This window comes from Adiantum capillus-veneris, chromosome 9, assembly GCF_014529385.1.
Source record: "Adiantum capillus-veneris isolate H3 chromosome 9, ASM1452938v2, whole genome shotgun sequence".
Classification (NCBI taxonomy): domain Eukaryota; kingdom Viridiplantae; phylum Streptophyta; class Polypodiopsida; order Polypodiales; family Pteridaceae; genus Adiantum; species Adiantum capillus-veneris.
Window position 1 is genome coordinate 66,413,305 of NC_140939.1, and position 26,223 is coordinate 66,439,527.

General features: G+C 44.2%; 1 protein-coding gene across 3 annotated transcripts; it reads left to right on the forward strand.

The window, feature by feature from the left end:
* The first annotated feature begins 277 nt into the window (after positions 1 to 277).
* LOC147450601 (uncharacterized) lies at positions 278 to 25,146 on the forward strand. Of its 3 annotated transcripts, XM_086519767.1 has the most exons (5): positions 278 to 953; positions 1,452 to 3,685; positions 23,664 to 23,728; positions 23,860 to 23,978; positions 25,009 to 25,145. In XM_086519767.1, exons 1-2 carry the CDS (start codon positions 929 to 931, stop codon positions 3,449 to 3,451), a joined length of 2,025 nt encoding a protein of 674 aa, XP_086375893.1. In that variant the 5' UTR covers positions 278 to 928; the 3' UTR covers positions 3,452 to 3,685; positions 23,664 to 23,728; positions 23,860 to 23,978; positions 25,009 to 25,145. The 3 variants fall into 3 exon arrangements, with proteins under 3 accessions (XP_086375893.1, XP_086375892.1, XP_086375894.1); XM_086519766.1 differs by lacking the exon at positions 23,860 to 23,978 and having other exon boundaries at positions 25,009 to 25,146; XM_086519768.1 differs by lacking the exons at positions 23,664 to 23,728; positions 23,860 to 23,978 and having other exon boundaries at positions 25,009 to 25,142.
* Positions 25,147 to 26,223: the final 1,077 nt, after the last annotated feature.

The window sequence follows — 26,223 nt, forward strand, 5'->3', positions numbered from 1 at the left end:
GATCCAGAACATGGGTTCGAGTGCGGCTAGGCGACCCTGGTAGTGCTTGTGGATGCTCTCTTGCAACATCACTGGGCGGGAATGCCCCTATTGCTACATATTTTTTTAAGAAAAAAAGGCGGCAAGAGTTAAGAAATGAATGATAGCGTGAATCATGACTTCATTTCAAATATTTCAAATGTTTGCAGTTTGATGAATGATCATGTCAAGTTTTTGAAGCCGCCCAACGTTTTAATCTATAAATGCTTTCACACTTTTCCTTTTCAAGAGCAGGTAGCGGAGGGGGATTCGAAAGCACAGTTTTAACCATCGCCAGCAGGTAGCTGCGAGAGGCGCTAACATACAAAGCATCCGACAATCCTCGAATACAAAAAAAATAATTTTAGAGGGAATCTTTTCCCTCCATTCAAAGACTCCGCCTTCCTGGACACTCATCAGCTTCATCGCAGGGAGCGAGAGCAGAGCGCCCCCAAAACACACACACACACACACACACACACACACACACACACACACACACACACACACACACACACACACACACACACAGACTGAACTTCAAGCTTCATAGCCTCTCCTTTGTCCCGCATTGCAGTGCGCGCCTTTTCCCTTTTCATCTCGGGGGCCTTCCGACCTCGGACCCATTTCCCCTCATGCATGCACACAACGTGGGTTTCTCTCTTCATCGATTTTCGGGGGCAGCAGATACGGACCTCCACAGCCAGAATTTCTTCACTTCTATGCTGGCGGTATGAAGCTGATTAGCGAGTGTATTACGTTGTTCAAGACGTAAAATGCTTCCCCAGTGAGCATGCTATTGCCAACAACTTTTCCATGTGAAAGTGCCGTTTACAACAAAGTTTGCATCTGCACTCGACTGAACTCTGGGCGGCGGGCCAACTCGTCTTCGTAATGTTTCTTTGAGAAGATGAATACCTCGGGCAGCAATATAGGTAAGATGGAATGATCCCGTTCTCGTAATTGTTAGTAAGCTTAGCAAAATCCACGTGATTGTAGAGCTTGGCTCAGACAAGGCCCTCATCACTTTATGAATCACTTGCTTTTGGTCACGCATAATTTTGCCCTTGTCTTTGAACATGATAGTATATGCATGGGCCATTTGTGAGAGTGTGTATCTACAGAACCGGAATTGTTTATGTGTATATGGTAAGAGTTGATTTCCATGTATCAGCATTTTGTAATTCCATTCTGAGTGTTCTCTTGGGTCTGTAAGCTGAGCAGATCCATATTTTTTATTATGAATTTAGGCTGGCTTCACATTCACATTGCCAGTCTCAGAAACCATAAACTAAATTTACTCAAAGACTGTATGCCACTTGATGTCGAGGTATGATGTTTTATGCAATTTTTGTTTGCTGTATGCGAAAGTGAACAGGTTAAAGTCATGCTAAAGGTGCCAATGTAATTCATGCATTTGTGGCTTGTTACAGATGCTGTCGACCCAGACATCGGAGATTTGGAAGATTTCTTAAAAAGGCTTGTAGATAGCAAGGCTCTGCATATGGAGTTGAAAAGCTGGCTGGAGGAAAGACTGTCAACCAAAGTATTTGATGAACCATTTAAATTGGAAGAACTTTACCAGTTTGATCATGCATTGGAGGGCACATCATTTTCTCAAGTCTTGAGGATGCCATCTGTTTTAAATTCAGATCCGTCTTTGGTAGCAGAGGCATGTCTTGCTGTTGAAGACTTCTTATATTCAGCTGCCCAAGGTCTATGGAGCACTTTCTGGCACAACGAAAACAATAATTTTCCGTTTTTTGTTGCTGGTACGCACAAGATAAATGGTCCACATGGAGGTCCTTACTGTGCCGCTCTGGTGGAAAGATCAGATGAAAAGGGAGATGACATGTTATGGGAGCATATTTATGAATTTGTGCTGGTAGGAGATGACATTGATGATGGTGCACTTTATGGAAGCTTTCCTTCTTCTACCCAAGTAAGCCAAGCAGTGTTCTATGCATTGCAGCTTTTGCTTTCAAAAAAGCTCTCTCAGCTAAGATCCCACACTACTTCAAATCAAAATGTTCTCACAGCTTTTGTTCTGCTTGTACACTTTCAAGGTGGAAGTGTTGTTAAAGTTAAGGGTGATGTAAGTAAATTGGAAACAACAAATGCTCAAGTGTATCATAGTGCAGCAACATGGGTACAGCAATATGCCAATCTCACGGTTTCTGCAATCGACAAAGTGTGGAATAAGTTTGGGAGTGTGAATTGGCATGATGTTGGGGCTCTTCAGATGGTTTTGGCCACATTTCATTGCATGGAACAGTGCAGAGCCCCAAAGACTTCCATTACTGAATTGTCTGCTCAGCACAGTTTTCGCTTGTTGCAAAGAGCTGAGCAAAGACGTTTGGAGATTAATGGAAGTGGTAACAACCCTGTTGCAGCAGCTTCAGTTAGTGAGATCCAGGAAGAAATTGAGGAGATACAAGAGGTTGATAGTGGGAGCACTACGAAGTTACTCACATTCTTGAAGATTGAACCAGGGACTGTTTTATGGCTGGAGGAATCTCATGAGAAAAAAGGCTTTGAGGTACATGAAGACCTCAGTGACAGCACACACTCTATTTACACTGCTGTTGCTTTGGATGATGAATCAAAGGAGCTTTTGAACGTCTATGTTGGAGCTCATCCTGGTCAGCTGGAGCCTTCTTGGGAGGACATGGGCACATGGTATCAAGTTCAACGCCAGGCGCGAGTGCTGAAGGTAATGAAGCAGAGAACACTCTCAAGCAAGTACATACATACATTAGTGCATTCTGGCGAGCTTCTACATCCAGGGTTATGCACAAAACAATCGCTGAAGGGGCGCTGTGATCACCCTTGGTGTGGAGTTCCTGTTCTCATCACCTCTCCAGTGGGGGAGTCTTTGCAAAGGATTTTCTCCAGGGATGGTATTCTTCCACCCATGGAACTTCTCAAATGTTGTCATGATTGCCTCTCAGCTTTACGAAGTGCTCAATTAGTTGGCATACAACATGCAAACATTTCTCCTGATCATGTTGTACGAGTGAAGGAAGCTAGTTGTGATAGCTATTATGTCTTGGTTGACTGGGGTCATGCTATTTTGGAAGAGAAGGACAGCCCTGGAACCAACTTGAAGTTTTCTTCGAGCGATGCTCTTCAAGAAGGAAGGACTTGTCCTGCCTCAGATATTGAGAGTCTAATATATGTGCTCTTCTACCTGTGTGGAGGCATTTTACCACAGTTTGATAGTATAGAGTCAGCTCTGCAATGGAGAGTGAGGGCATGGACTCGAAGGGCCATCCAACAGGTGTTAGGAGAAGCATCAATAGTTCTAAAAGCCTTTGCTGATTATGTGGATAATCTATGTGCCACACCATATTCCGTTGACTATGACATATGGTTGAGAAGGCTTAGCAGGGTTCTTGGAAGAGAAGGATCTAGTAGTCTTCAGCATGATTAGTAGTTTGGTCAACATCATATCACAAAATAATTCGTACACGTATTCAGAAGAATTATACCAATAAGCATGGAGCCATTCACACAACTAGCGGTGCAATCTTGTTCAAAGACCTCTGATTAAGGGTCAAAGCCATGAGGGATTGGGCCAAGATGGAGAAGTGGTGTGTGCTTCCGGCAATAATTTGAAACAGGGAAATAGAAAAATTAAAATATAATGAAGGGAGAGCTGTCGCAGGTATCAACCTTAGTCCTTTTGTTTAATTGACAATTTGTCTTCATATAACGTGCATTAATACTAAGAAGGGTAGTCGAGAAAACAGAAAGAGGAAATACATGAAGTGAAAAAGTCAGTTGCCATACATAAAGTCATGATATTAATATCTGATCTGATGGGTAGTGGGTGCATTAAGGTGGCTCTTTGCATTTGTGTCTTTATTATGACACTTTTGCAAGTAACATCTGTCCCTTACCAGTAACACAACAGTTTTCTGTTCCCAAAGATACTGAACTCACTGCTAGCGTGTACTTGTGTGAGACAATAGGTTTAAATATTGTTAAAGTTCTTGAAAGTAATACTATCAATCAACTTTTGAATGCGAAAAGATCATATAGATATCTGCATGTATAAGAAGACATATACCTACACGTAAGCATGTATGTGCGTGTTGGTCTGTGATCTCAAGATGTTATAATTAAAAGAAGAAAATTTCTATGTAAAAAAACGTTGTATCTGTTGTTTCACCTGATGTCCAGTAGTGGCTCCAGTATCTCTCAGAAGCAAGGTAGGGAGTGAAAGTTGTTTTGTGGCTGCGACCGGCCATCTTTGAGGTACACGTACCTGCATCAGGACTTTTGAGCCATGTATGTGCCCGGCCGGGTAGCTTGCTAGAGGCTGGACCCCTGTTCCGAAGTCTTTATTGGGCTAGAGTCTGTTTCTGCAATTTGTACATGTGTCATTTATGCTGATGTGGCATGAATGTCCCAAGTGACACATTAATGCTGAGGTGGCATACTTATATGCCACAGGGTATTTTGTTTTCTGGGGCCTCCCTTGATTATTGGGTCCTGGGGCTCTATGTGTGGGTTGAGCATGTAGATGGGCCAACCTTAAAAATTGTATTATCAGTTGTAGACTAGTATCAGTGTTTTGAGTCTCGCCCTTCCTCTCACACATGCTCTGTCCTCCCAACATTTACCCTCTCACTTTCTCTCTGCGTGATCTGTCTCTCTCCTCATTGTCCTCTCTGTATGATCTCCTTGTTGGCTGCATTTCATGCGTGCATGTGTGGGAGTATTTTCGCAGAGGTGATGGCTTATTGTGACCCGTCCATTCAGTCCTAGACAGATATCTTCAAGGTATAGGTGGCTGTCTATTGATGGGCCGATTTAGATTGAGATCCTTGATGAATTGTTTGTGCTCATATGGCTGTTCACATTGAGAGATGTTTGCCATCATCAATTGTTGCTGCGTTCATCATTCAATTCATCCTTTCTGCTGCCACTTTGACATGGTATTAGAGCCACGGTGTGCTCCGGAGTTAAATCATTGAGTGGAGCTTGTCGGAGGTGCTGAGTTTTTGTGACAAAGATGAGTGAATGCTTGTTGCTGTTTTTCACCTGTTCATGGGTCGATTCTCTGCTGTTATGGGCTGATTTGGAGTACCTCTTCATCTCTGCTGGTTCTAGCCTTTTCACATACCCAAATACTCTTGAATCTTTGGATCCAATAAATGGAAGATGTACATCAAAGCGGCAGATAAACCAATTAAAATTCCTACTCTTTTGCATCTTTGGATAGACAGACAAATGAATGGTGATGATTATGCTATATGGTGTTGACCATGATGACGTTCTTTGGTTCGTAGGAGCTTGGAGGCTTTGTTAATAGGTAGTTCAAGAGGCCGGTGGGCAGCATTGTGAAAGTGAGTCAATGCTCAAATCTAGGCATTTGTTATCCTCACTACTTACCATCTGAGAAGGATGCGAAGATGATTTGGAAACAACTTGCTTCCCTTGCTTCCCTAGACGATCGAGTCTCTTCACTGAGGCGGCTTGCTTTGGAGGGGTGTTTGGGGACCTTGGATGCATTGAAGGTATCCATGGCGGATCTCATTAAGAAGATGAAGCAGCTGCAAGAAAGATACTTCCTTGCGCAAGCAAATCAATTGGAGGATATGACCATCCTACTCTTGGCTCAATGGCCTACTACAATATCCACATTTTTGCTTGTCAATTGATTATGAGTGGGCATCTCAACATCTCAAGGGACAAGATTGTACTTGTGGTATTGGATGTCACGTGCGCATTGGTCTTGAGCCTCGTGGACATACTACTGCTACAGGTTAGTATCATTCCTAGTTAGGAAAAGCCTAGGGATCTAGCCTTGCACATTTGTGAGTCTCTCAAAGGACTTGCATGCCGAGAAAGATCATTAGAGTGCATACCCTCTCGCACAGAGCCATTCATTTAGGCATGTGAACAGTCTCTAAAGTCACTTAGTTCATTTATTACATAAAAAAACCCTTTTTTTAAGTGGAATCTTGAGGTCTAATGACTGCTTTACTCCCCCTTCGGACCCTATACACATCTGGTGTCATCTCTCTTTGCCTCTCTCTTTCATTGTGTTCAACTTCTCACAAGTGAAGTAAAGGAACCTTGTGTTGTGCAAAGTACTAGTTTTGAGTTGAAGTCCTTAAAAGATTCCATTGTACCTAATATTGGACCTCGAGGAGTTGTTCAATGTAGCAAAGAGGTCAAGGTTAGAAACCTTGATAGGTTTTGTCATAAACTACTGATGTGTCAAGCCATTGAATAACGGAGCCAACCTGCAGATCCCGGTTGAGGGGCCTAAACCCTAAGAAGAAGCATCAGAAGAAGCAGAAGAAGTTTTACCAACTTGCAAAGTCTTATCGAGTGGCCTATTTTCTAAGAGGAGCTCCCGTTCGATGGGGCTCAAGTGACCTAAGACATCAAACCAAAGGAGGACACACACATAAAAGGCTCGCGTAATAAAGTGATGACGTGGCAAAGGTTGTACGAAGTTTTTGGATTTTGCACTAACCTGATGACCGTGGCAGCTTGTACGGATTTTTGCGTTTTACGTCGATGATGTGGCAGCTGTATAGATTTCGGCAAAACATGTTGGTAGCTTTTGGTGCTAGTGATTTTGGGACCAGATGCTTTTGAGATGGAAGCTTTTCATGTAACTACTTTTGAGGTTGAAGCTTTTTATGTAACTACTTTTCATAGGCCAAGGGCTCATTCTTTGGCACGCTCCAGCATGGAAGTGCACAGGATGGAGTACCGGCGTTGTACTGAGTTCAAGCAATATAAAGAAATACTGAAAGGAATGCTAGCATTTGGGGCCAATGCTCTCTTGGGGTGGCACTCCGCCACTCCCCGTCTCGTGTGTCGTGCATCTCTTTTAGTTCAATGTTATTTGAAATGCTTAAAGTTGTTCAGCTTGTTCTTTTCCGTTGGCACGTGCTGCTCGTCCTCGTGACAGTGGTATCAGAGCTTCAGGCGTGTGCTTTTCTGAAAGCATACCGGTCTTACCAAAGAGCAGACAGAGCAAGACGAAGCTAAGGGATTTCACAGAATTTTTCCTTTAATAAAGAATCTTCGACTCTCGACCCTGGACTTATTAGCCATTGCCACCCTTACTCCATTGCACATCGGGCGTGCTCGTCTTCATCGCTCTGTCCTACAAAGCATTAGCCATAAAGATCACTTGCAAGAGAAGGATTAAGGATTTTTCAAGCTGTTGTTTTTCTCAGAGGCAGTGCCATGCAGTGGTGGATGTCTATAACTACCAAGCCGCGCACTCCAAGGACTTGGCAAGTTTTCAAGAAAATTTTTGCCCGATGTTACATGCCTTCAAACATCTTTCTTCAGAGTGCAGCTTTTGGCAGAGTGGGGTATCTTGTAATGCTTGCCACGGTAGGTGTCTCTTCTCGAGCTGATAACCTTGGAGACCTAGTGTGATTGCTATATCCTGGGACTACCACCGCCATAGGAATATTGTCTGTTGAGGCATGTTTCAACTATTCAAGATCTCCTGGACCAAGTTGTGGTTGGCTACAACCTTATGGAAGAAATCTAACCCTAATTTTGGTGCAGGTTTCAGGTCCGAAGCCCAATTGACTTTCGAGTGCAACCGACGTCGAGAATGCTTTTTCAGCAGTTCTCTAAGTTCTATTTGAGAACTTGTTTGGTGATCTTGTTTGAAATTTGTTTGAAATGTTGGACGAGATTGCCTGGGTATGTAATTTTAGTGTATCAAGACACCTGTTGGAAATCAACGCGGTTTGGGTGTGATGGCTAATTTTACTACGCTAGAAAATGAAGAGCTCCAATCTGGAATGAGACTCCTTATTGGATGAGATTTTTCTGGGAAGCGAACGACCCAGGATATCAAGAGCTCCAATTTGGATCGAGAAAATTGATTGTCCTTCGGATTGTCCCTCGAAATGACCCTCGGAAATTTTTTGAGCTAACTTGAGTTGTTTTGCAGGTATGTTGTAATCACGGACGATTACTTTCTTTCAAGAAGGGGGGATGTCACAAACTGCTGACGTGTCAAGCCACTGAAGAACGGAGCCAACCTGTAGATCCTGATCGAGGGGCCTAAACCCTAAGAAGAAGCATCAGAAGAAGCGGAAGTAGGAGAAGAAGTTTTACCAACTTGTAAAGTCTTGCCGAGTGGCTTATTTTTAAAGAGGAGCTCCCACCAACTTATGGGACCCCGTTTGATGGGGCTCAATTGACCTAAGACATCAAAACAAAGCAAGACACACATAAACGGCTCAGGTAATAAAGTGATGATGTCGTAGAGGTTGTACGGAGTTTCCAGATTTTGCGTTGACCTGATGACGTAGCAGCCTGTACGGGTTTCTGCAAAACGTGCTGGTTGATTTGGTGCTAATGATTTTGGGACCAGATGCTTTTGAGTTTGAAGCTTTTCATGTAACTGCTTTTCATAGGCCAAGGGCCTTAAATTATGAGCCAAGGGCTCATTCTCTGGCACGCTCCGGCATGGAGGTGCAGAGGATGGAGTACCGGTGCTTTATTGAGTTCAAGCAATATAAAGAAATACCGAAAGGGGTGCCAACGTTTGGGGCTAGTGCTCTCTTGGGGTGGAACTCCGCCACTCCTTGTCTCATGTGTCGTGCATCTCTTTCAATTCAGTGTTATTTGAAATGCTTAAAGTTGTTCAATTTGTTCTTTTCCATTGGCACATGGTGCCTGTCCCCGTGATTGGTTTAACAAAATGCAATTAGAAGGTTAAAGCAAAGAAAGGCAACAACAACAACAAGAAGGCAGATGTTGAGCGAGATGCTTAGAAAGCGGAGCGAGGTGTGTAATACGCGAGGTGTGTAAGCTGGACATGGAGGTGGTTTTTATGAAACATTAGTCTTTGTTTGAGACCTTAGTACCAACAAGGAGGTTAGAGGGGCAACATTGGATTAAGGAGCTCTACAAGCTCTGTGCTTTTCTTATGAGAGGCTCTTTGAAACCGGCGAGTCACTTGACAAATGCACAAAACACGGCAACATTATTGAACCGATCCTCAAGCAACAAACTGAACTTGGAATAAATGGCAGACAAGAGAGATAGAGGGGGCGGAGTTCCTTTCTAAGTACAGGTCCCTCACCCTCAGCAAGGTGGTTCGGGTGGTATTTCTTTATTTCATTGATGATTCCTCATGGCTACAAGTGTTTTGTGTGCTCAGACATTGTTGCTAAAATAGCTATAGCTTAAAATCAAATTCTGAATGAATTATAATTTTATGAATCATTAGATAAATGGATTCATAGATTGTGCGTCATTCGAAAGGAATGATTAGAGTACTGTAAAAGGGAGTATTTGTTGGACCACCTGAGACGGGTACTTCTGATACGTAAAATGGTGATAAGAGTATTGAGAAGGGGTATGTAACCTTCCGGAACGGACATTTTTGATGCGTCATGGGATGGGTGTCTGAGAGCATCGCTGTCATGTGCACATCTAACCCTATGTGCATGTGGACAAGGTGTACCTACTTCTAGGGTTTAGGTCAGCCTAGGAAGTGTTTTGGCACCCTTGTGAGCTTGTACGTAGGACATGTGTCCAGGCACTTAGAGTAGCTGCATACCCTCTAATTGCACAAACCATTAGTATTAGCATCAATATCCAACACCAAGCATAAGCATTTTCACCGCATGGAACTATTTTCCTGACCGCACGTGAACCACCTCATATAGGTGTTTTTTCAATTAAAATGACCTGTCAACTTCCCAAATCGTGGGGCTGCCCTTGTGCCTGCTTGACCTAACCTGTAGCACCTATTTAACCAGCCCCTTGGGTGCTTGAAGAAGCCAAAGGAGCAGGAAGAAGAGCCTCTTAGAACCAACAGTACCAAGTATCTGGTGATGGTCATCATCACCAGCGTTTTCTCAGCAAGTACCCCAGTGTTTCTGTTCAGCGTTTTCAGCAACATCAGCATTTTTGCCTTTCCCCTGGTGTCCCGCAGCAGTACCTCAGCGGACAGCCATAGCCTCGTTGCGGTCACCCTTCCCGTTGCGGCCAAGATAGCATTTTCAGTTTCCAGCCAGCCCTACAGTCAGCGTTTTTCAGTTTTCAGCCATTGTAGTCATCGACGACAATAGATCAGCCCTTAGCCTCGCCGCATTTGCAGTACCCCATCAGCATCTCTAGCGATTTCAGTTTTCAGCCCATTAACCTCGCAGTTTCAGCCTTGACCGCAAGTACCATCGTCGTCGTCAAGCATCTCAACATGTAGGACTATTGTATCAGCATTTGTGCAAGTAATAAAGAAAGTACTCGCTTTGGCACTAGAGCAAAGGGGCTCTTGAGGGTGGTTGGGACCCGACATGCCATGTCGTCTATCTTTTCTCTCTCTGCCTATCTCTCTCATTCATTGTCTTCATTTCAGTTCTCTTTTCAAGTGAAGTTAAGTAACCTTGTGTTTGTGCGGACTACTAGATCCGAGCTAAATCTTTAAACCCTTCCGTTGCACTTGACAGTTGCTAAGGATTTGTTTTGTAAGTTCCATAAGTAAGAGATTGAGCCATGAGTATTTCCATTGTGCCACAAGGTGGGTGACAAGAGCACCAAGACAGGATTATTCCATGTTCTTTAAGGTACATCGTCCTTGCTTGATTGGATGCATTGACATCCGTCAGCTGAGAGGCCTCACAATGAGCTTTGGGAAGAATGAGGTCATAATCTCTCACACCTCAAGATAGGGTAGGAGCTAGGCTACATTCACTCTTGCAAGAGCTTAGATGGAAGTGGTCACTTCATATGTATATCTTGGGGTACGTGTCTCTATGGGATCACTTGCCATGCGGCAATCCCACAAACAATGTCGTTGACTCTCCATAGGATGGCCATAGGCCGCACATGGTACCGAGAAGCCGCTGTGTACCAACCAACTCGCAACTGCTGTAGCCTTGTGCGCTACCAGCCATTGAAAAATAGTAACTCTCCTCGGTTGCCTGCTGTCCCACAATCGCTCCCAAAAAACTGACAGGAACTTAGCCGTGAGATCCTCCTCGTGCCAGTGAAGTGTAGTAGTTGTGCGAGCCTCTCTCTGTGATGTCAGAATGTGTCGCCCCAAACGAGCTGTGTACTAGAAAAAAGGAGTCCTTGGGGTGGTTGGTTGAAGAGAAAGGATCCCGCCAGAACCACTCTCCTGGGTCCCACTGCACTCGAGTCTCTTGTCAAAGGACGACTCTCCCACGCCCAAAGCCGCCAGTGTCCTGACTCAAGATCTACTAGGTCAGGATTGATGACGAGTCCTCCCACAGATGCACACAACTCTAATCCTGTGAAAATAGCACTTTGCAACTTGTGGTGCCTCTACTGAGACTTTGTGAAGCCGGTCCTCCCCCTGAATCTCGAAAAACATGGGGGGTTACTGTCTCCGAACAAAGCCCTAATTGCAATGAGGACCTCCAAGCGTGTGAAGGCCCCCATCCACCAAGGAGCTGCGGCCTCTAGAGGGGTGTGCCACTCAGATGGATTGACAATCTTTCTTCTACCACTTGGCATATCAAACAACACGCCTCTACTGTAGCCACTAAATTGTGAATGGAGCTTAGTGTACCCGCCGAGAGCTTGACTCCAATGGACATACCATCAATATTTATGATGAACAAGAAGACTCATTGTCGATGAACAAAGTCAACTACACCTCAAAATTTGATGTCGGCGATTACCCAATGAAACTCCCTGCAAATCACTGCTTACCAAAGTCTGGAGGCTATTTGGCTTACAACAACTTCTTGACATACCCATAAAGTCCACTACTTGTGCGTCTCTTTCAGTTGAAGACGCTAGGATAACTGATGTACAAAAAGAAAGGGTTTTTTTTGTGGGGGTGGGGAGCAATGTGAATCAATGGTACCCTTGTTGTTGGTAATTGGCAAACAAGTGCCTTTACTGTGCCAACTCGAATGGTATGAACCCAAATGCAAACCGGAGGGATGCTCGTAGTGCGGATAGATGGCTATGCCAACGTAGATGTCCATGAAGGTCATCTCTTAGAAACATGGGACGGGGAATAAGGATGGAGAAAAGGGTCGGGTTTGGGACGACAAAAGTCAGTGAATGGGGTCGATGCATGGAACAAAAAAAACAAAAACCACTTTTTTTGGTGAATTGTTTGAGCTACACAAATGTCACGTAGAGGTAACAACTCTTTAAACATTGAAGTACCAAAATAGATAGAAAACATGACTCATACTAGCAAAATACTCCAATAGTACGTTAATTGCATAATGACGGATACAAGTAGATTAATACATGCCTCGAGGGATCCAAATGATAAAGGGGCAAAAAAGGCTAAAGCCTAACTAGGGAGGGGGTGGGGGGACACAATGTTACAATGACACATCAAGCTCCAAAAGTGCTTGCCTCATCAGAAGGTGGAAGATGAATCTCAACATCCTTTTAGTCAAAGTCATCAAGGTTGAGATTAGGTTGTGCCTCTGTCGCGTCCTATGAATGCTCATGGGTGGAAGTGGCCTCATCCTGTGCCATCTCCCAATCAGTGAAGAAATCTGCCTTCTTTGTTAGGCTCTTGCAAAGCATGCACAAGTAAGCGCTCATAAATGCCATATCATTGGGCTGTGCACCCTAAGATGGTTCCGCTTCCTAGTGCTGTGTCTTTTCCTCTGTTTTTGTTTTTTGGCTGTTTTGTTTGGTTGGGTTGTTGGACGTTGGCTCGCTGTTCCCCTCTCTGTACTAGGTTCTCCATCCTTTTGGTGTGTCTTTCCCTCCTTTGTTTTTTGCTGTGGTTGTTTTGTTTGGTTGGGTTGTTGGTTGTTGGCTCGCTGCTCCAGGTTCTCCATAGTGGGTTGATAACATGATTGTCATCAGAGCCTCTTGCACTGTCTTCTTGGAGTTCCCTCCCTAGCTCTAGTTTTTGGGAGCCACCTTCAGCAAGTGGAATGAGCTCCTTGTCTGCCCAAGTGCAACATTTTGCTCGGCATCTTGTGGCCTCCTGCTGCAGTTTTCTTGGTGATGCCAGCTGCTCCTCTATCAATTCCATCTTTGACTGCTCCCTCCCCTATGTTTCTCCATAGCCTATACTTTCAGATGGTACCAATTGGTGGGCGTTTGCTCGAAGAGCTACCGCCATTTGCAGGTGTTCCTTGCTCCATATCACCAATGGTGGCTTTTCGGCATACAGTTGCAGAGTGAACTGCTGGTGGGAGTGCCTATCTTTCAAAGGCTTCTGCCACTTGGTTTGCCACGGCACTTTTTACTCCCTTTAGGAGAGGTTTTTCCTCTGGCCTTTCAGTTCTTACAGTTACTATAGTTTTTGCCCATGTGGCTCATTGATGATTGTATACAGGGTTTCAGTCGTCACATTCGGGCTTGCTTTGTAACAGTTTGTACTTGCCCTCAGAATCGGCACCACGTTTTGAGGGATTTTCAAATAATAAAAATCAGCGCCCCCCCCCCACCCCCTTCCCCCCTTCTTTTTTTTGGGGGAGAGAAATGAAATGAAATGTTATATTAACACGTCTTCAAAAGCCAAAATGACCTATGAGACCAATGTGTTACAAAATGGTGAATCTAGTACCATGTCTGGGTACAAAAGAACTAGAATAAAGATACTACTACTAGAATCCATCCTCATCTGCACTTTGGATGTCGAGAGAGTATGGCTCGAATCCTTTGCTATAGTCTCCATCGATGCTATGTAGCCCCTCTCCTCAATCGTGGCGGTGTGGATCTCCGTAGCTCTAGTGCTCGGTCGATGTGTGCGGGCCGAGCTCTGCAGTGACGACTGCTCCTCTCGCTCCTCTCTCTCTCTCTGGATGGAGAGAGAGAGAGAGAGAGAGAGAGAGAGAGAGAGAGAGAGAGAGAGAGAGAGAGAGAGAGAGAGAGAGAGAGAGAGAGAGAGAGAGAGAGAGAGAGAGAGAGAGAGAGAGAGAGAGAGAGAGAGAGAGAGAGAGAGATATGAAATGATATATTAACTGTTTTCAAAATGACCTATGAGACCATCAGATACAAAGTGGTGAATCTAATACAATGTCTAAAGTACAAGTACAAAAAGTACTGAATGTAAAAAATGAAAAATGAAAGTTGAAAATGAAATGTGAAATGTGAAAATGTAGAGTAGGCCCTCAATGACACTCTGAGTGTCGTGCTAGAATGCCTCTGATCCTTTGCTGGAGTCTCCGTCGATGGAGTGTTCTCGTGTGTCTCGGTCGTGGTCATCTCGATCTCCCGAGCTTAGTCGCCCTGTCAATGAGGGTGCCTCTGGTATGAATGTGGGTACAACCCTGTGCTAGTGGTTGGTCTCCTGGCTCCCTCGATCCAAAGAAGTCTGTGATCTGTCTCTATGATTGTCGTACTCCATGTCTCCTCAGCAGACTATCTCTATGTCGGTGTAGCTCAAGTAGATATAAGCCAAGTCATCTCTGATCCTGATACCTCATGACTCTATCTAGGGGTCCAAAAACCCTCCCTGAATAAGCAATGGAAGCGCTCTCGTATCTCACAATACACAGTGCAATGGCATATGTAGTGTAGCTTTGTCTCTGGCTCTCTATCGCATAGCTGGCATATCCTAGACTCCGGTGGTATCCCTCTGAATCTACCCGTCTCAATCCCCAGCTGGTGTGAGGATGTGAGAATCTGACCAATAGCACATCGCAGACCATGAGACAAATGAGTGTCCATGTAGCTTGGACGAATCACAAACCCATCTTCCGAAAGTTGGAGAAGATGCTCTTTGTAGAAAGCCATCTTCGTGCCCAACTCCTGCATCGGCTCTACCCATTTCCTCCTGGTGTCCAACTGTATAAGATCGTGACGAATGAGTCTAATGATCTCCGTGCGTGTGACTGGCAGGGAGGGTGCATCCAGGGAATACTGAAAAGGAGGCAATCTATCCATGTTGAAACCATGCCTCTGAAACCATGAGGTCATCTACGCATACCAACATGATGCGTCTCCTTGCATCGCTAACTGTCTAGGGGACTCAAGTGCCAATCTAGTATATTTTCCTCTATGTGTATCCCATAGACTGTGCATAAAGGACATTGATCTCGTAAGAGCCTCAATCTCAATAGGAGGGGCGGCTACCTCCGCTCGAATAATCGCATGTGGTACGGAGGCCTTGGCTCTAATCATCCGGGATATCATAAATACCAAGGGTCTCTCCATGCTCCTCCAATTGTCATGATTCACCGATGGTCCCCAAACCTTGACCCCATAAAGCATAGTTGAAGCAACCAAATTATCAAAGAGCCATAGCTTTGTTCGTGGTTCTTGAAACTCAACCTGCGAACACATCCTCTCTAGCCCTCCCAATGCCGCATAGGCTCTGGACAGTCTAGTCTCTGTTGCTCTCCTCAGAGTAAACCTCGGTCTTGTGAATACCACCCCCAGGTATGTATATTCATCTGTGTACTCCACAGTATCCTGACCATATACGAGTGTAGGTACCGATCTCTTGACCCACTGTGGTGTGGTGTTAAACACCATAACCTTGGTTTTACCAAGGTTCAAAGACAATCCACTATCCTCTGCAAAGCTGTGCAATGCATCCAACTGTCTCTGCATGCCCTCTGGTGACTCTGATATCAACACAATATCATCAGCATATAATAATAAAGGGATCCATGTCCCTGCTAGCTGAGCACCTTTGTTGCCCTCTCTGTCAATGTAGTTAGAGACCTCATCTACATACATACAAAAAAGTGTAGGGGACAAAGGACACCCTTGTTTCACTTCAATAGTGGAATGAACAATGTCAGAAATCCCCTCAAGAGTGCGTACTTGGCCAGTCACTGAGTTGTATAAAGCCATGATCCCCCATATGATCTGTGTGGGTACTCCCAACTTCAGTAGCCTACGCATCAATCTGGCCCTCGGCACTGTGTCAAATACTTTGCGGAAGTCCACAAAGCAACAATACATCCGTCTTACATGTGCCCTCATTTTTTGCCCATTTACTCGGTTGCATGGATGCATACAACCGTGCCAATGTGTGCCCTATCATAATAGTATGGTAGTTCCCTGGCACCGTGGGGTCCCCTGCCTTGAAGAGAGGTACAATAGTAGATAATCTCCAAGACTCGGGTAGTCCCTCACACATGACACGGTTAAACAACCGCGCAAGAACCTCTGACAGTAAATCTCTAGCATGTATCAAGTGCTTTGCCACCAAACCCTCATGATCATATGCTCTCCTAGTCCTCATCCTGTCAATGGCGTTCTTCACCATCTCAGTGGTAAAGAAGGTACTAGTGGTTGGACATGGCTCTAGAGGGTCTGGTAATGGTGGTTGCCCATGTACTGTATATAATGATGCTGCATATTGACCCCAAATATCGGGAGAAGTAATCATTGGAGGAGGTGAGTGTTCATGGAACAGACGCCAGGCCTCACTTGAATCTCGACTCAAAAAGAGTTGATACAAATCACGTTCCATCTGGGCTAAAAAGGCCCACTTCTTCCGTTGCACTAAACGTCGAAGGGCAATCTGAGACTGTCTGTATGTAATGACTCCAAGTATAAGCTTTCTCTGAATCTGAACTCTCATCTCTTTGCACTCCTCATCATACCAGCTATTTTGAGGCATGTTCCCAGAACGTCTTCTCTGATCTGGTTGAGTGTGTGGGTATGCCTCTGCTGTTGCCCCATGCAAGATCTTCGTCAATAGAGTGGTGATCTCCTCCACTGTATATACAGGCTCGGCTGCCCACATCCGCCTGTAAATCTCCTCCACATAGATTGAGTCAATCTCTGGTGTAAAAGTATACCGTGTGTGTGCAATCCTCCGTGGTGTCTGAAAGGCGCTATATTGGAAAGAGACTGAAAAAGTCAGGAGAGCATGGTCCACTGCTACTCCAACAGGTCTAGGTCCCACACTGAGATCTTGAATACTAGAGATGAAGCTCGGTGAAGTCATGACATAGTCCACTGTATTGGCCCCATGTCTGTGTGGAAAGCATGTGAATCCCCCAGACGAAGGAAAAATCTCTAGACATTAAGTATGGCCAAACCATGCGTAGTCGTCATCTCCATGAGATATCTCCCATACTCTGTGTGCTCTCTGTCCTGTGAGTGTCTGTCAAGCCCCATCTCCGATATATCCATCTCTCTAAGCATCTCCTCCGAGGTATCATAAAATACCGTTTGGGAGTTGGCCGTCCTGGCATTAAAGTCTCCCAAGAGAATGATATCTCCATCTCTAGAAAACTCCCATATGTCAACATCAAGTATAGAGAAAGGGGATTGCCCTCTAGGTGAGGTATAGACTGATGTGCTAGGGGGAAAGTAGCACACAACAATGTATAAGAATCTGCTTGTCTCAGCTCTCAGTCTCACCCACATGTATCTCGCCTGGTCATCTCTCCGGACAATTTGTAATAGCGGCTGCAACTCCTCCCTGAATAAGACTGCTACCCCTCTTGAACCTTGACTCCCATGTTGGGATCTAGTGTCTGGCCGACAAGCTGTCTCCCATGAATAACCAGTCACACTTGGCATCAACTGTCCAGATTTCTGATGTGTCTCTGAGTAAAAGACAATGTCTCTATCTCTGAAGCTATCCTCAAAGGCACCCACATCCAGCCTATATGATCCATTACAATTCCATGCTGCCATCCGGAGTGTGGTCCCATACGTCTCGCACCGTCATGTTGTGCGTCTTTCCAAAACCACTTACTTTCCCTTATAAAGGCAATTTTTCCCTTCTCCCTTGCTGCTTTAATCTCTGGCATCAACTCTTGCATATGTGCTATTTGTGCTAAAGTAAGGTCATCCCCCATAAATATCCCACTTTTCTTAAGTGCTGGTCTCTTCTTCAGGATTTCCTTCCTTGTTTCCAAAGTCGGGAAACACAAAATAAGTGCTTTCTCTTTGACGTTTCCCTTCTCATCTACTCCCTTCTTTCCTACTCTCCAAGCACCTGTGTGCATAGGTTCCGGGATGCCCATTCGCTGCAAGAGTTCCTTCACTTCTTCTTCTACATTTTTGGTGTCTTTGATACCAGTAATACGCACATGGAGGGCTCTATTCCTCCTCTTCTGTTCCTCCTCAATGGTCATATTGATGATGGTAGAAGTCTGTGCGGCTTCTGGCATCCGGGCCTTCCCTTTCTTTGCACCTTCAATCCATTTTTCTGCTTTGTCAACCTTTTCCTGAGTTTTAAAAAGGCGCTCCGCCCATGAGGAAGCCTCTTTCGAGTTTTGTTCCTCCCCTTCGCGCAGAGTTTTCACTTGCTCCTTAATTTCTTCGAGATCCTTTAGCATCGAGGGCTGATTTCCCCCCTCCATTTTGGGCATAATTTTGCAAGCTGCAAGTTCCCCTTTAAGCTCTTCAATCACTCTATCCTTTTCCTTCATGCACTTTTCCACATTGGTTTTCCAAGATTCAAAGCTTGCAATTGCCTCATCCAACTTTTTCTGCATAATACATTCCATTACATTCACTCCTGCCCGCATTAGAGCCTGCATCTCCCCTTTCACAGATAGATACATCTCATCATGATTACCAAGCATCGCTTTATCCAATTCTTTCCTCATATTTGCATACATAGAATTCTTATAACTCTCTGCGTTTGGGTACATCTCTTTCCTAATTTAATCATCACTTGAACCCTCTCCATCATTAAATCATCTTGGACTCTGACGGTTTTCCTTGCCCGTGGAGAGCTTGGCGAGAGTATACTATCTCTGTTCCTCCGCTTGAATGTCGCTTTCATTTTTTGTGGGGTGGTGAAGCCACTTGCATCACCATCCTCGACTGGTTGGTCCATCCGAGAGAGAAGAACAGAGCAAGCACTGAGTCAAGGCCCTCACCCGCTGCCACTGGTGTTGACGTGACAGAGCAATGTAAGTTGTTGCAGCCTCGCCTTGCAGAGGTCTCGCCCTCGCCCTGGTTGGCCTCGCCCTCGTCACCAAGCCCTCGTCCTCGCCCTGGCTGCCCTCGTCCTCGCCTTCGCCCTGATTGGCTCGCCCTCGCCCTCCTGGCTCGCCCTGGCTGGCTCGCCCTCGCCCTCGCCCTCGCCCTGGCTGGCTTGCCCTCGCCTTTGGCTGGCTCTACTCGCCCTCGCCCTTGGCTGGCTCTTCTCGTCCTCGCCCTGGCTGGCTTGCCCTCGCCTTTGGCTGGCTCTACTCGCCCTCGCCCTTGGCTGGCTCTTCTCGCCCTCGTCCTTGGCTGGCTCTTCTCGCCCTCGCCCTTGCTGGCTCGCCCTTGCCCCTCGCCCTCGCCCCTCAGTCAGAGAGAGACACTCTGTTGAACCAACCGTTCCGGACGCAATGACGTTGCCCATTTTGCCAAATTCAGAGAGAGAGAGAGAGAGAGAGAGAGAGAGAGAGAGAGATTTGATAGATTTTATTATCGTCCTCGGAGGTCAAATATGACCTATGGGACCAAAGTTACATGTGATGTAGTATGTGTATGGCTGATGAGTGACTCTCGATGCTCCAAAATTGTAGTGATGAGAGTCCCAATGGAGAGCCCACACTTTGGCTGGGAGAGGAAAGTGTGTAGGTCTAAGTTATGGCTGAAAATGTGAGAGAAGCAAGTTCGGATGTGATCAAAAGCTGAGCCTCTAGTAGTGTGTGGTACTCAGACTCTCGAACTTGCAGTGAGCATAATGTGCACAATCGATTTGACTCTTCTCCATTGCCCCAACGCCCTATCTCGCATCGAAGGAAATGGGAGATAAGCCGAATTGTTGCGATAGTGCGTATCGCGGACAAGGGAATAGGCTCAAGCATGTAAGTGTGAGTACGGTTTCCTCTCTCAGCGAAGAACATGGTTTTGTAGTTGGGGGCAATATAGGTGGTGTAATGTATGAAGCGTGACCCACCGGATTTCTCCCAAGCCGTAATACATTGGCGTTGTAGAAAAGCTTCATTCACTTGAGAGTCAATTGAAGCATCATGTAGCAAGTGTAATGCATCCCATCTCCCAAACCACTTCTTTATGTCTTGCATCCATCCCGTGCTCAAGATCTTGCTTTTATGCGTCTTTTGAACTTTTTTGCTTGCTTCCCATGCAATTGTAGGAAGTCGATGGGAGGGGTTTTGACGCATCTTTATCATGTACTCCACAACCCTTTCCATGCCCATAACCTCAATTGGAAGAGATCCCGACTCAAGAAGTAGGAGCATATATGGTGTTTGTGTCTTAACTTGGAGAAAGTTTGTAAGAAAACGCTTTTGGACATTCTCAAACTCTTTCCAAGTAGACTTTGAGATGCTCCCGCCCCACACTTCAACTCCATAAAGAAGAACCGGTGTCACCAATGCATCAAAAAGATACTTCTTGAGAACCCAACACTTGATGTTTCCCGCATTACACATGTTCTCAAATGCATAATATGCTCTCTTTCCAACTTCCAAACGACGCATAGCACATTCATGCCGCTTGTGATTGGATGGAACCTCAAGGCCAAGGTACTTAAGCTCTCAACAACTTCAAGTGTCTCGTTGTTGTACACAATGCATGGCTTCTCCTTATGGTTGGTTTTCACAAGCATAACCTTTGTTTGGATTCATTTACAATCAGCCCACTATGCAAGCAAAAGTTCTCAAGGACAACCATAAGTTTTTGTGCATCTTCTAAAGTGTGTGCTAGAAGCACTACATCATCCGCATACAACAAAAGCATGATTACCGCATTGCAAATAGTGACCTCTTCAATGCCTTCTTCTTGCATAAAGTCAAGTACCATTTGTTCCAATTGATCGATGCATAGACCAAAGAGAGTTGGTGACAATGGACATCCTTGTTTAACCCCAATAGTGCTTACAAAAATTTCTGAAATTTCTCTTCCCATGCGCAATTGACAAATCACCTTCTCATAGATTCGAGAAACCGCAAGCATAAACTCACTTGGCACTTGGAGTTCTTCCATCCTTCTCCACAAATTGTTACGTGGAATCATATCAAAGGCTTTCTTAAAGTCCACAAAACAACAATACAATCGCTTGCCTTTCAACCGACTTTCCTCCATGAGAACACGAAGAGTGACAAGATGATCAATGGTGCTATGGCATCGACGAAAACCCGCTTGTCCCTTTGCACGCTTGTCATTCTCTTCAGCCCAATCACTCAATTTCATCTCCATTATGCACCCAAACAACTTTGCCATAAGAGACCCAATCATTATAGTCCGGTAGTTGCTTACATTCTTTACATCCCCTCCTTTATGCAAAGGCTTAACCCAATTAGTACTCCAATCGTAAGGCATACCATGTTGAAGTGCAAGGTTGAACATATCACACATCCACTTATGGGTAAAATCTCCTGTCCATTTGATCATCTCCGGCTTGATACCTTGAAGATCTCCCGCTTTGCGAGTGGCCAACTTTTCAAGCCCACCGCATACATCCTCAATAGTAAAAAAAGACGGCATACATGGGAGTGAACCATAAAATGGCATTTTTTCAGTATTTTCTTGCTCATATAATTGCCTACAATGTGTGTACATATCCACTAGACTCAAGTTACCAAAATTCTCAACCCGCTTGCCTCTCAAGTTTTTCCAAAATCTTCCACATGCATGTGCCTTTTCTTGGACTTGAAATTCTTGTTGCTTTACTTCCCATCTTCTTCTCTTCTTTTGAATCAATGCCTTGTATGTATGCAAATGACTTTGATAGTTGTCTTTGTCCATAGTTCCATCAAGCTTTATCAAGGACTTTCGAGCATCTTGACATTCTTTATCAAACCACCTTTTGCGTGATCTATCTTTGTTGATACCATGGAGATGCTTTATGGCAAAGCATTCTTTCGCACAAGAACAAATAGCTTTCTTGAAAGCTTCCCATTTAGTTTCCAATGGTGCATCACATTGAAGCTTTGTCATCCATAATTTTTGCTCAACCATTTCAATGTACATTGGTGCCCGTTTGAAATCCATACATAGTGATAACTTCTCTTTCCTTTGGCTGAGATTATCATGCTTAGTTGCTTCTCCACATGAAAGGTCAATACATAAGGTGCGATGGTCGGATTCCGGGGTCCATTGACCAAACATAAAACTCTTTATGCGATACATGATGGCTTCAGAGAGTAGCATATAGTCAATCACACTATCCCCATTATGTCTTCTACATGTAAATCCATTGATTCCACTCCACAAAGATACACCATTGGCAATGAGCATACCCGTGCTATTACACATGTGTAAAAGTAACTTTCCATAGTGATCCGACTCTTTCTCATCCATTGAAGTACGATCATACAAGTGAACTTTCTCCAACTCCCTTGAAATGTATGGCATATCAAATTGTTGAGTATCGTGTTGCAATGTTTTTGTGCGAGCATTCATATCCCCAAATACAATAACATCACCTTCACCTTTGAAATAAGCAATGTCCTCTTCCAAATCAGAAAATGGTTGATCTCTATCCATGCAAGCATAAAAGGGAGAATCATGATGAGAAATGTAGCAACCGGCTACAAAAATAGGTGCTCTCTTTGGTGTCATAATTTTCAGCCATACATAACGTTTGTACTTGTCATCTTTCACAATTGATACAAAATCTTCCAATCCTTTCTTAACCATACATGCTAACCCTCCTTGTCCTCTTCGTTGCTTGAGATTCTTTGACCACATCAATGAATGTACATTGTAATCCTCCAAGCCGTTAATCCTTTGTGTATCATGCTCCCAAGTCATGGTGCATACAATTGGTCGTTCTCCTGAGCGAGGAGCTCCTTGCTTCCCCACTCTATGTGCTCCATAGACCATAACTCCGGACACGCCAAAGTGGGTTTTGAAGAAATCTTCAATAACAATGGCAAGAGAAGGAGGTGTCTCTAACTTCTCTTCGGGAATTCCACGAATAACAATGTTCTTGGAACGTCGCTCCCGTTCCTTCAACTCCTCCACATCCACATTCTCAACATTCTTTGTTTGAACCATAGCTTGCATGAGTGAGGAATTAGAAACCACATTGCTACCACATACATCAGCCCAAGACTTGTTTGTGCATACATTTTTCATGTCGCATACATCTCGGCTCATAGTGTCAAATTTCTCCTCTTTCAATACATGGTCATGCTCTACTTTGCTCATCCGCTCCTTCAAAGCATTCAAGTCCACAAGAGAGCGTTTACATTCCTTGACTTCCTCTTCAAGTTGCATCAAACGTGTTGTTTGCATCTCAAGTGTCCTCTTGAGATTCTCATTCTCAACCACAAGTACCCTTAGTGTGCCATTCTCCATTGCAAGTGCTCGTAAGTCTTCGCCTTGTTTGTTTACGGTCTCTTGCAATGATACCAAGTACGCCATGATCATGGTCTCCGATGTCGTTGGTTGGGTGGTTGTGTTGCTATCTCCACACTTAGGAGATTTTGGATCATTTTCCACAATGGTTGTGGACCTTGTTGAAGAAGAAGAACCCTTGCGAGCGCCGGAAGACATTGTATGTAAAATAGGAGATGAGAATCAATTTTGTCGAATCTGTTCACTTTGGAAATGCTGCTACAGAAACGCCTTCCATAACTCTGAAAATTTCTGTCTTTACATCAATGCGTAGAGGACTTCGTGCTCTTCGATTGAGGCTATAGATCACCCAAATCGGAGTTCGGATGAAGAAGTTATGATCAAAAGAGTGGACTGCTGTCTACTAGGTCAAAAAACGGCTGCACTAAGAGAGAGAGAGAGAGAGAGAGAGAGAGAGAGAGAGAGAGAGAGAGATTATTTACGCTTCATTGTTGTCATAGGTACAATCGAGACTAGATCAACTTGCAGTGGAAAATTTGTTGGTTAAGTCTCATTGCTTTTAGAGGTATAGTCCTGTTGACTTGTATATGTAAGAATGGGATATGAGGCTCTTTTCTTTTTGGGGTTTTTTCTTGTTTTGGTTTTGCACATGTACAGGTAAAATTGTGCCTATATTGGTCTTTTTTTTCCTTTCAGTAAGCTTTGCTGTTCGAGTGCTACCATTAGTAGGTGACGTCATCAAGGCCAATATGGTAGACTGAATATCATAGACCTGGAAATTTTGCTGCGATTGGCTTGCTATTGGACTAAAATTAGTACATTTTTTTCGCTGATGCTCTTTCGTTGAATTTGTACACCCATGGATTCTGGACTTTGCCTTATGGTCTCACATTAAATTTATGTGCACAAGTGGATGTTATTCTGCACACATGCATGTATTGTTTACATTACACTCACAGCAGTCTTTTTATTTTCGTAAGGGAGTTTTGCTATTCTAATGCTACCATTAGGAGGTGGTGTTATTATGCGAATTTGGAAGGCAATTTTATAGATGCAAATTATGCTGCCATTGGCTTGATAGTGGGCTAAATAGTAGAGCATTGTCAACTTTGATCTGATGATTTAAGGGGGTGTGTGTAGCTTGGACTCATATGGTTAAAGCTGGCATTTTCCAGTAGACTTACAAAATTTGAGGGTGAAGCGTCTAGTTGTATGTACATTGTTTTAGAAATTCTGCAATCAGATAGATAGTGCTAGTCTACCGATTAATATGCACTTCTGCTTCTCTCAAAAATCTGTTTTCAACATCACACAGTAACGGTTGTTTTACCACTTAATTTTTATGACCATCTTTATTACATAATGTGGTTTAGAGTTGCTTACTTTAGATGTCATATCACAAGCTGTCGGAGGCCGATCTTGTAGTTGCTGTTCTTGATTCAATTGTCTCACCACCAAAGGGAATTAATACAGACTTTGTGTTTGTGAGTGTCCAAGGCAACTCTAATCTGGAAAGCTCAAAGCTGGTAGTGTTATGTCTCTTTGATCTCATGAATACTTGTGTAGCTGACCGGATTCCATCTCAACGTGCATTGCTTCCCACATAGAGAGGGTGTTCCCGCTTCTCCTTATCCCCCCATGCTGCTTTGCTCTATTCACCCCATTCTGCATTCAGAATCTACAGCTGGATTTATTGCTTTCAAAAGTTTCCAATATACCTAGTATGATCAGTCCACTTGTAACCAGACTTTACATAGAAGCGCTTTCGATTCCCCTTAACTCTCCATGTACTTTTTTGTTCGACCTCGTCGAAATGATCTAAGGTTGAAGTTCACTGTGGTGCAGGGCTAGGTGGACATCTATCTAGCAGAGTTGGAGAATTGAAAGCTGCGAAGTGGTGGACCGCTGCTATTTTTTACAAGTGGCAACGACCTCTACCACCACCCAGTATCGGGTTTCCTCAAGTGGACTACTAAAACGAGCCTCTTTCTCCAGAAAATATGCACAGTTCAAGAAACCTAACACTGAATGCCCAATAGTGCTGAGCTGTAGAAATTGTTTAAATCATGTCACAGGCCGAGTGGCCGCCTCCAGTGTTGTATGTTGGCACGTCCTTGGATGTCATTTTCCATGTATCCCATAGCCCTGATATTAGGAGATTAGGCTTCTCATTCTTTTGGTTTCTGTATTGCTGAATAAAAGAGGTCAAAAAGCAGGTACAGATTTTTTTAAAAAAGATGGGTATTTTTAATGAAAAGATAGGAAATGGAGCCATTTTAGAGGAACCAAGCAGAAATAGGAGTTTTGGAGGCGATTTTGCATATCTAATCATTTTCAAATTCGGAAATTGCATCAGATTTGTCATGAAAAGGAGCATTAAAATATTCCAAGATTGGTATTTTTCAGATTTTGTCTTAGTGCTTTAATATATAGAATTCATTTTTTGAGGCTTGAAGGATTAGGAGCTTCAATAATGGTACACTTCTTAGCAAGGGACAAGAGGATGCATAAGCAAGATTCCAAACATATTCCACATTTTTGTCTCAAAAATTGGGTAATATCGTTTCCCTATTGGGTGTGTCTCACACTTGGCTCCTCTACCGTATTGAGTCTTGGAGACCCTTCCCCCTTCTGTTCCCTCCCACTCCGTCCCCTTTCTTTTTTCACTGCCTTGAAACATCTAGAACTGACTGAGGCTTGCATTGGCATTTCTTCTGACCATTCAATTTGTGGGTCGCTCAAACATTACAAAAAACAATTGGGGTAGGCCAGTTGTCTGTGGATAGCTTTTGTCTAGCAAGGAATGGATTGGTTGTAGTGAGCTCTGTGCAACAATGGCCACACAAGCTTCCTGCTAAAGAATGGCTCCCTCCGTAAAAGAAATTAAGTCACGTTGGATTCAGATGACTAGTGATATAAGTGCCAAAAGGAAAGTTATTTTGAGCTGGTGAAAGATGGTTGGCAGGTGAAAGCTTACCCTCATTAGCTTGGCACCATAGTTTTTTTAGGCAGAGTGTGTTGGAATGACATGTTAAATGCCCATGCTACAAGTTAGGAACA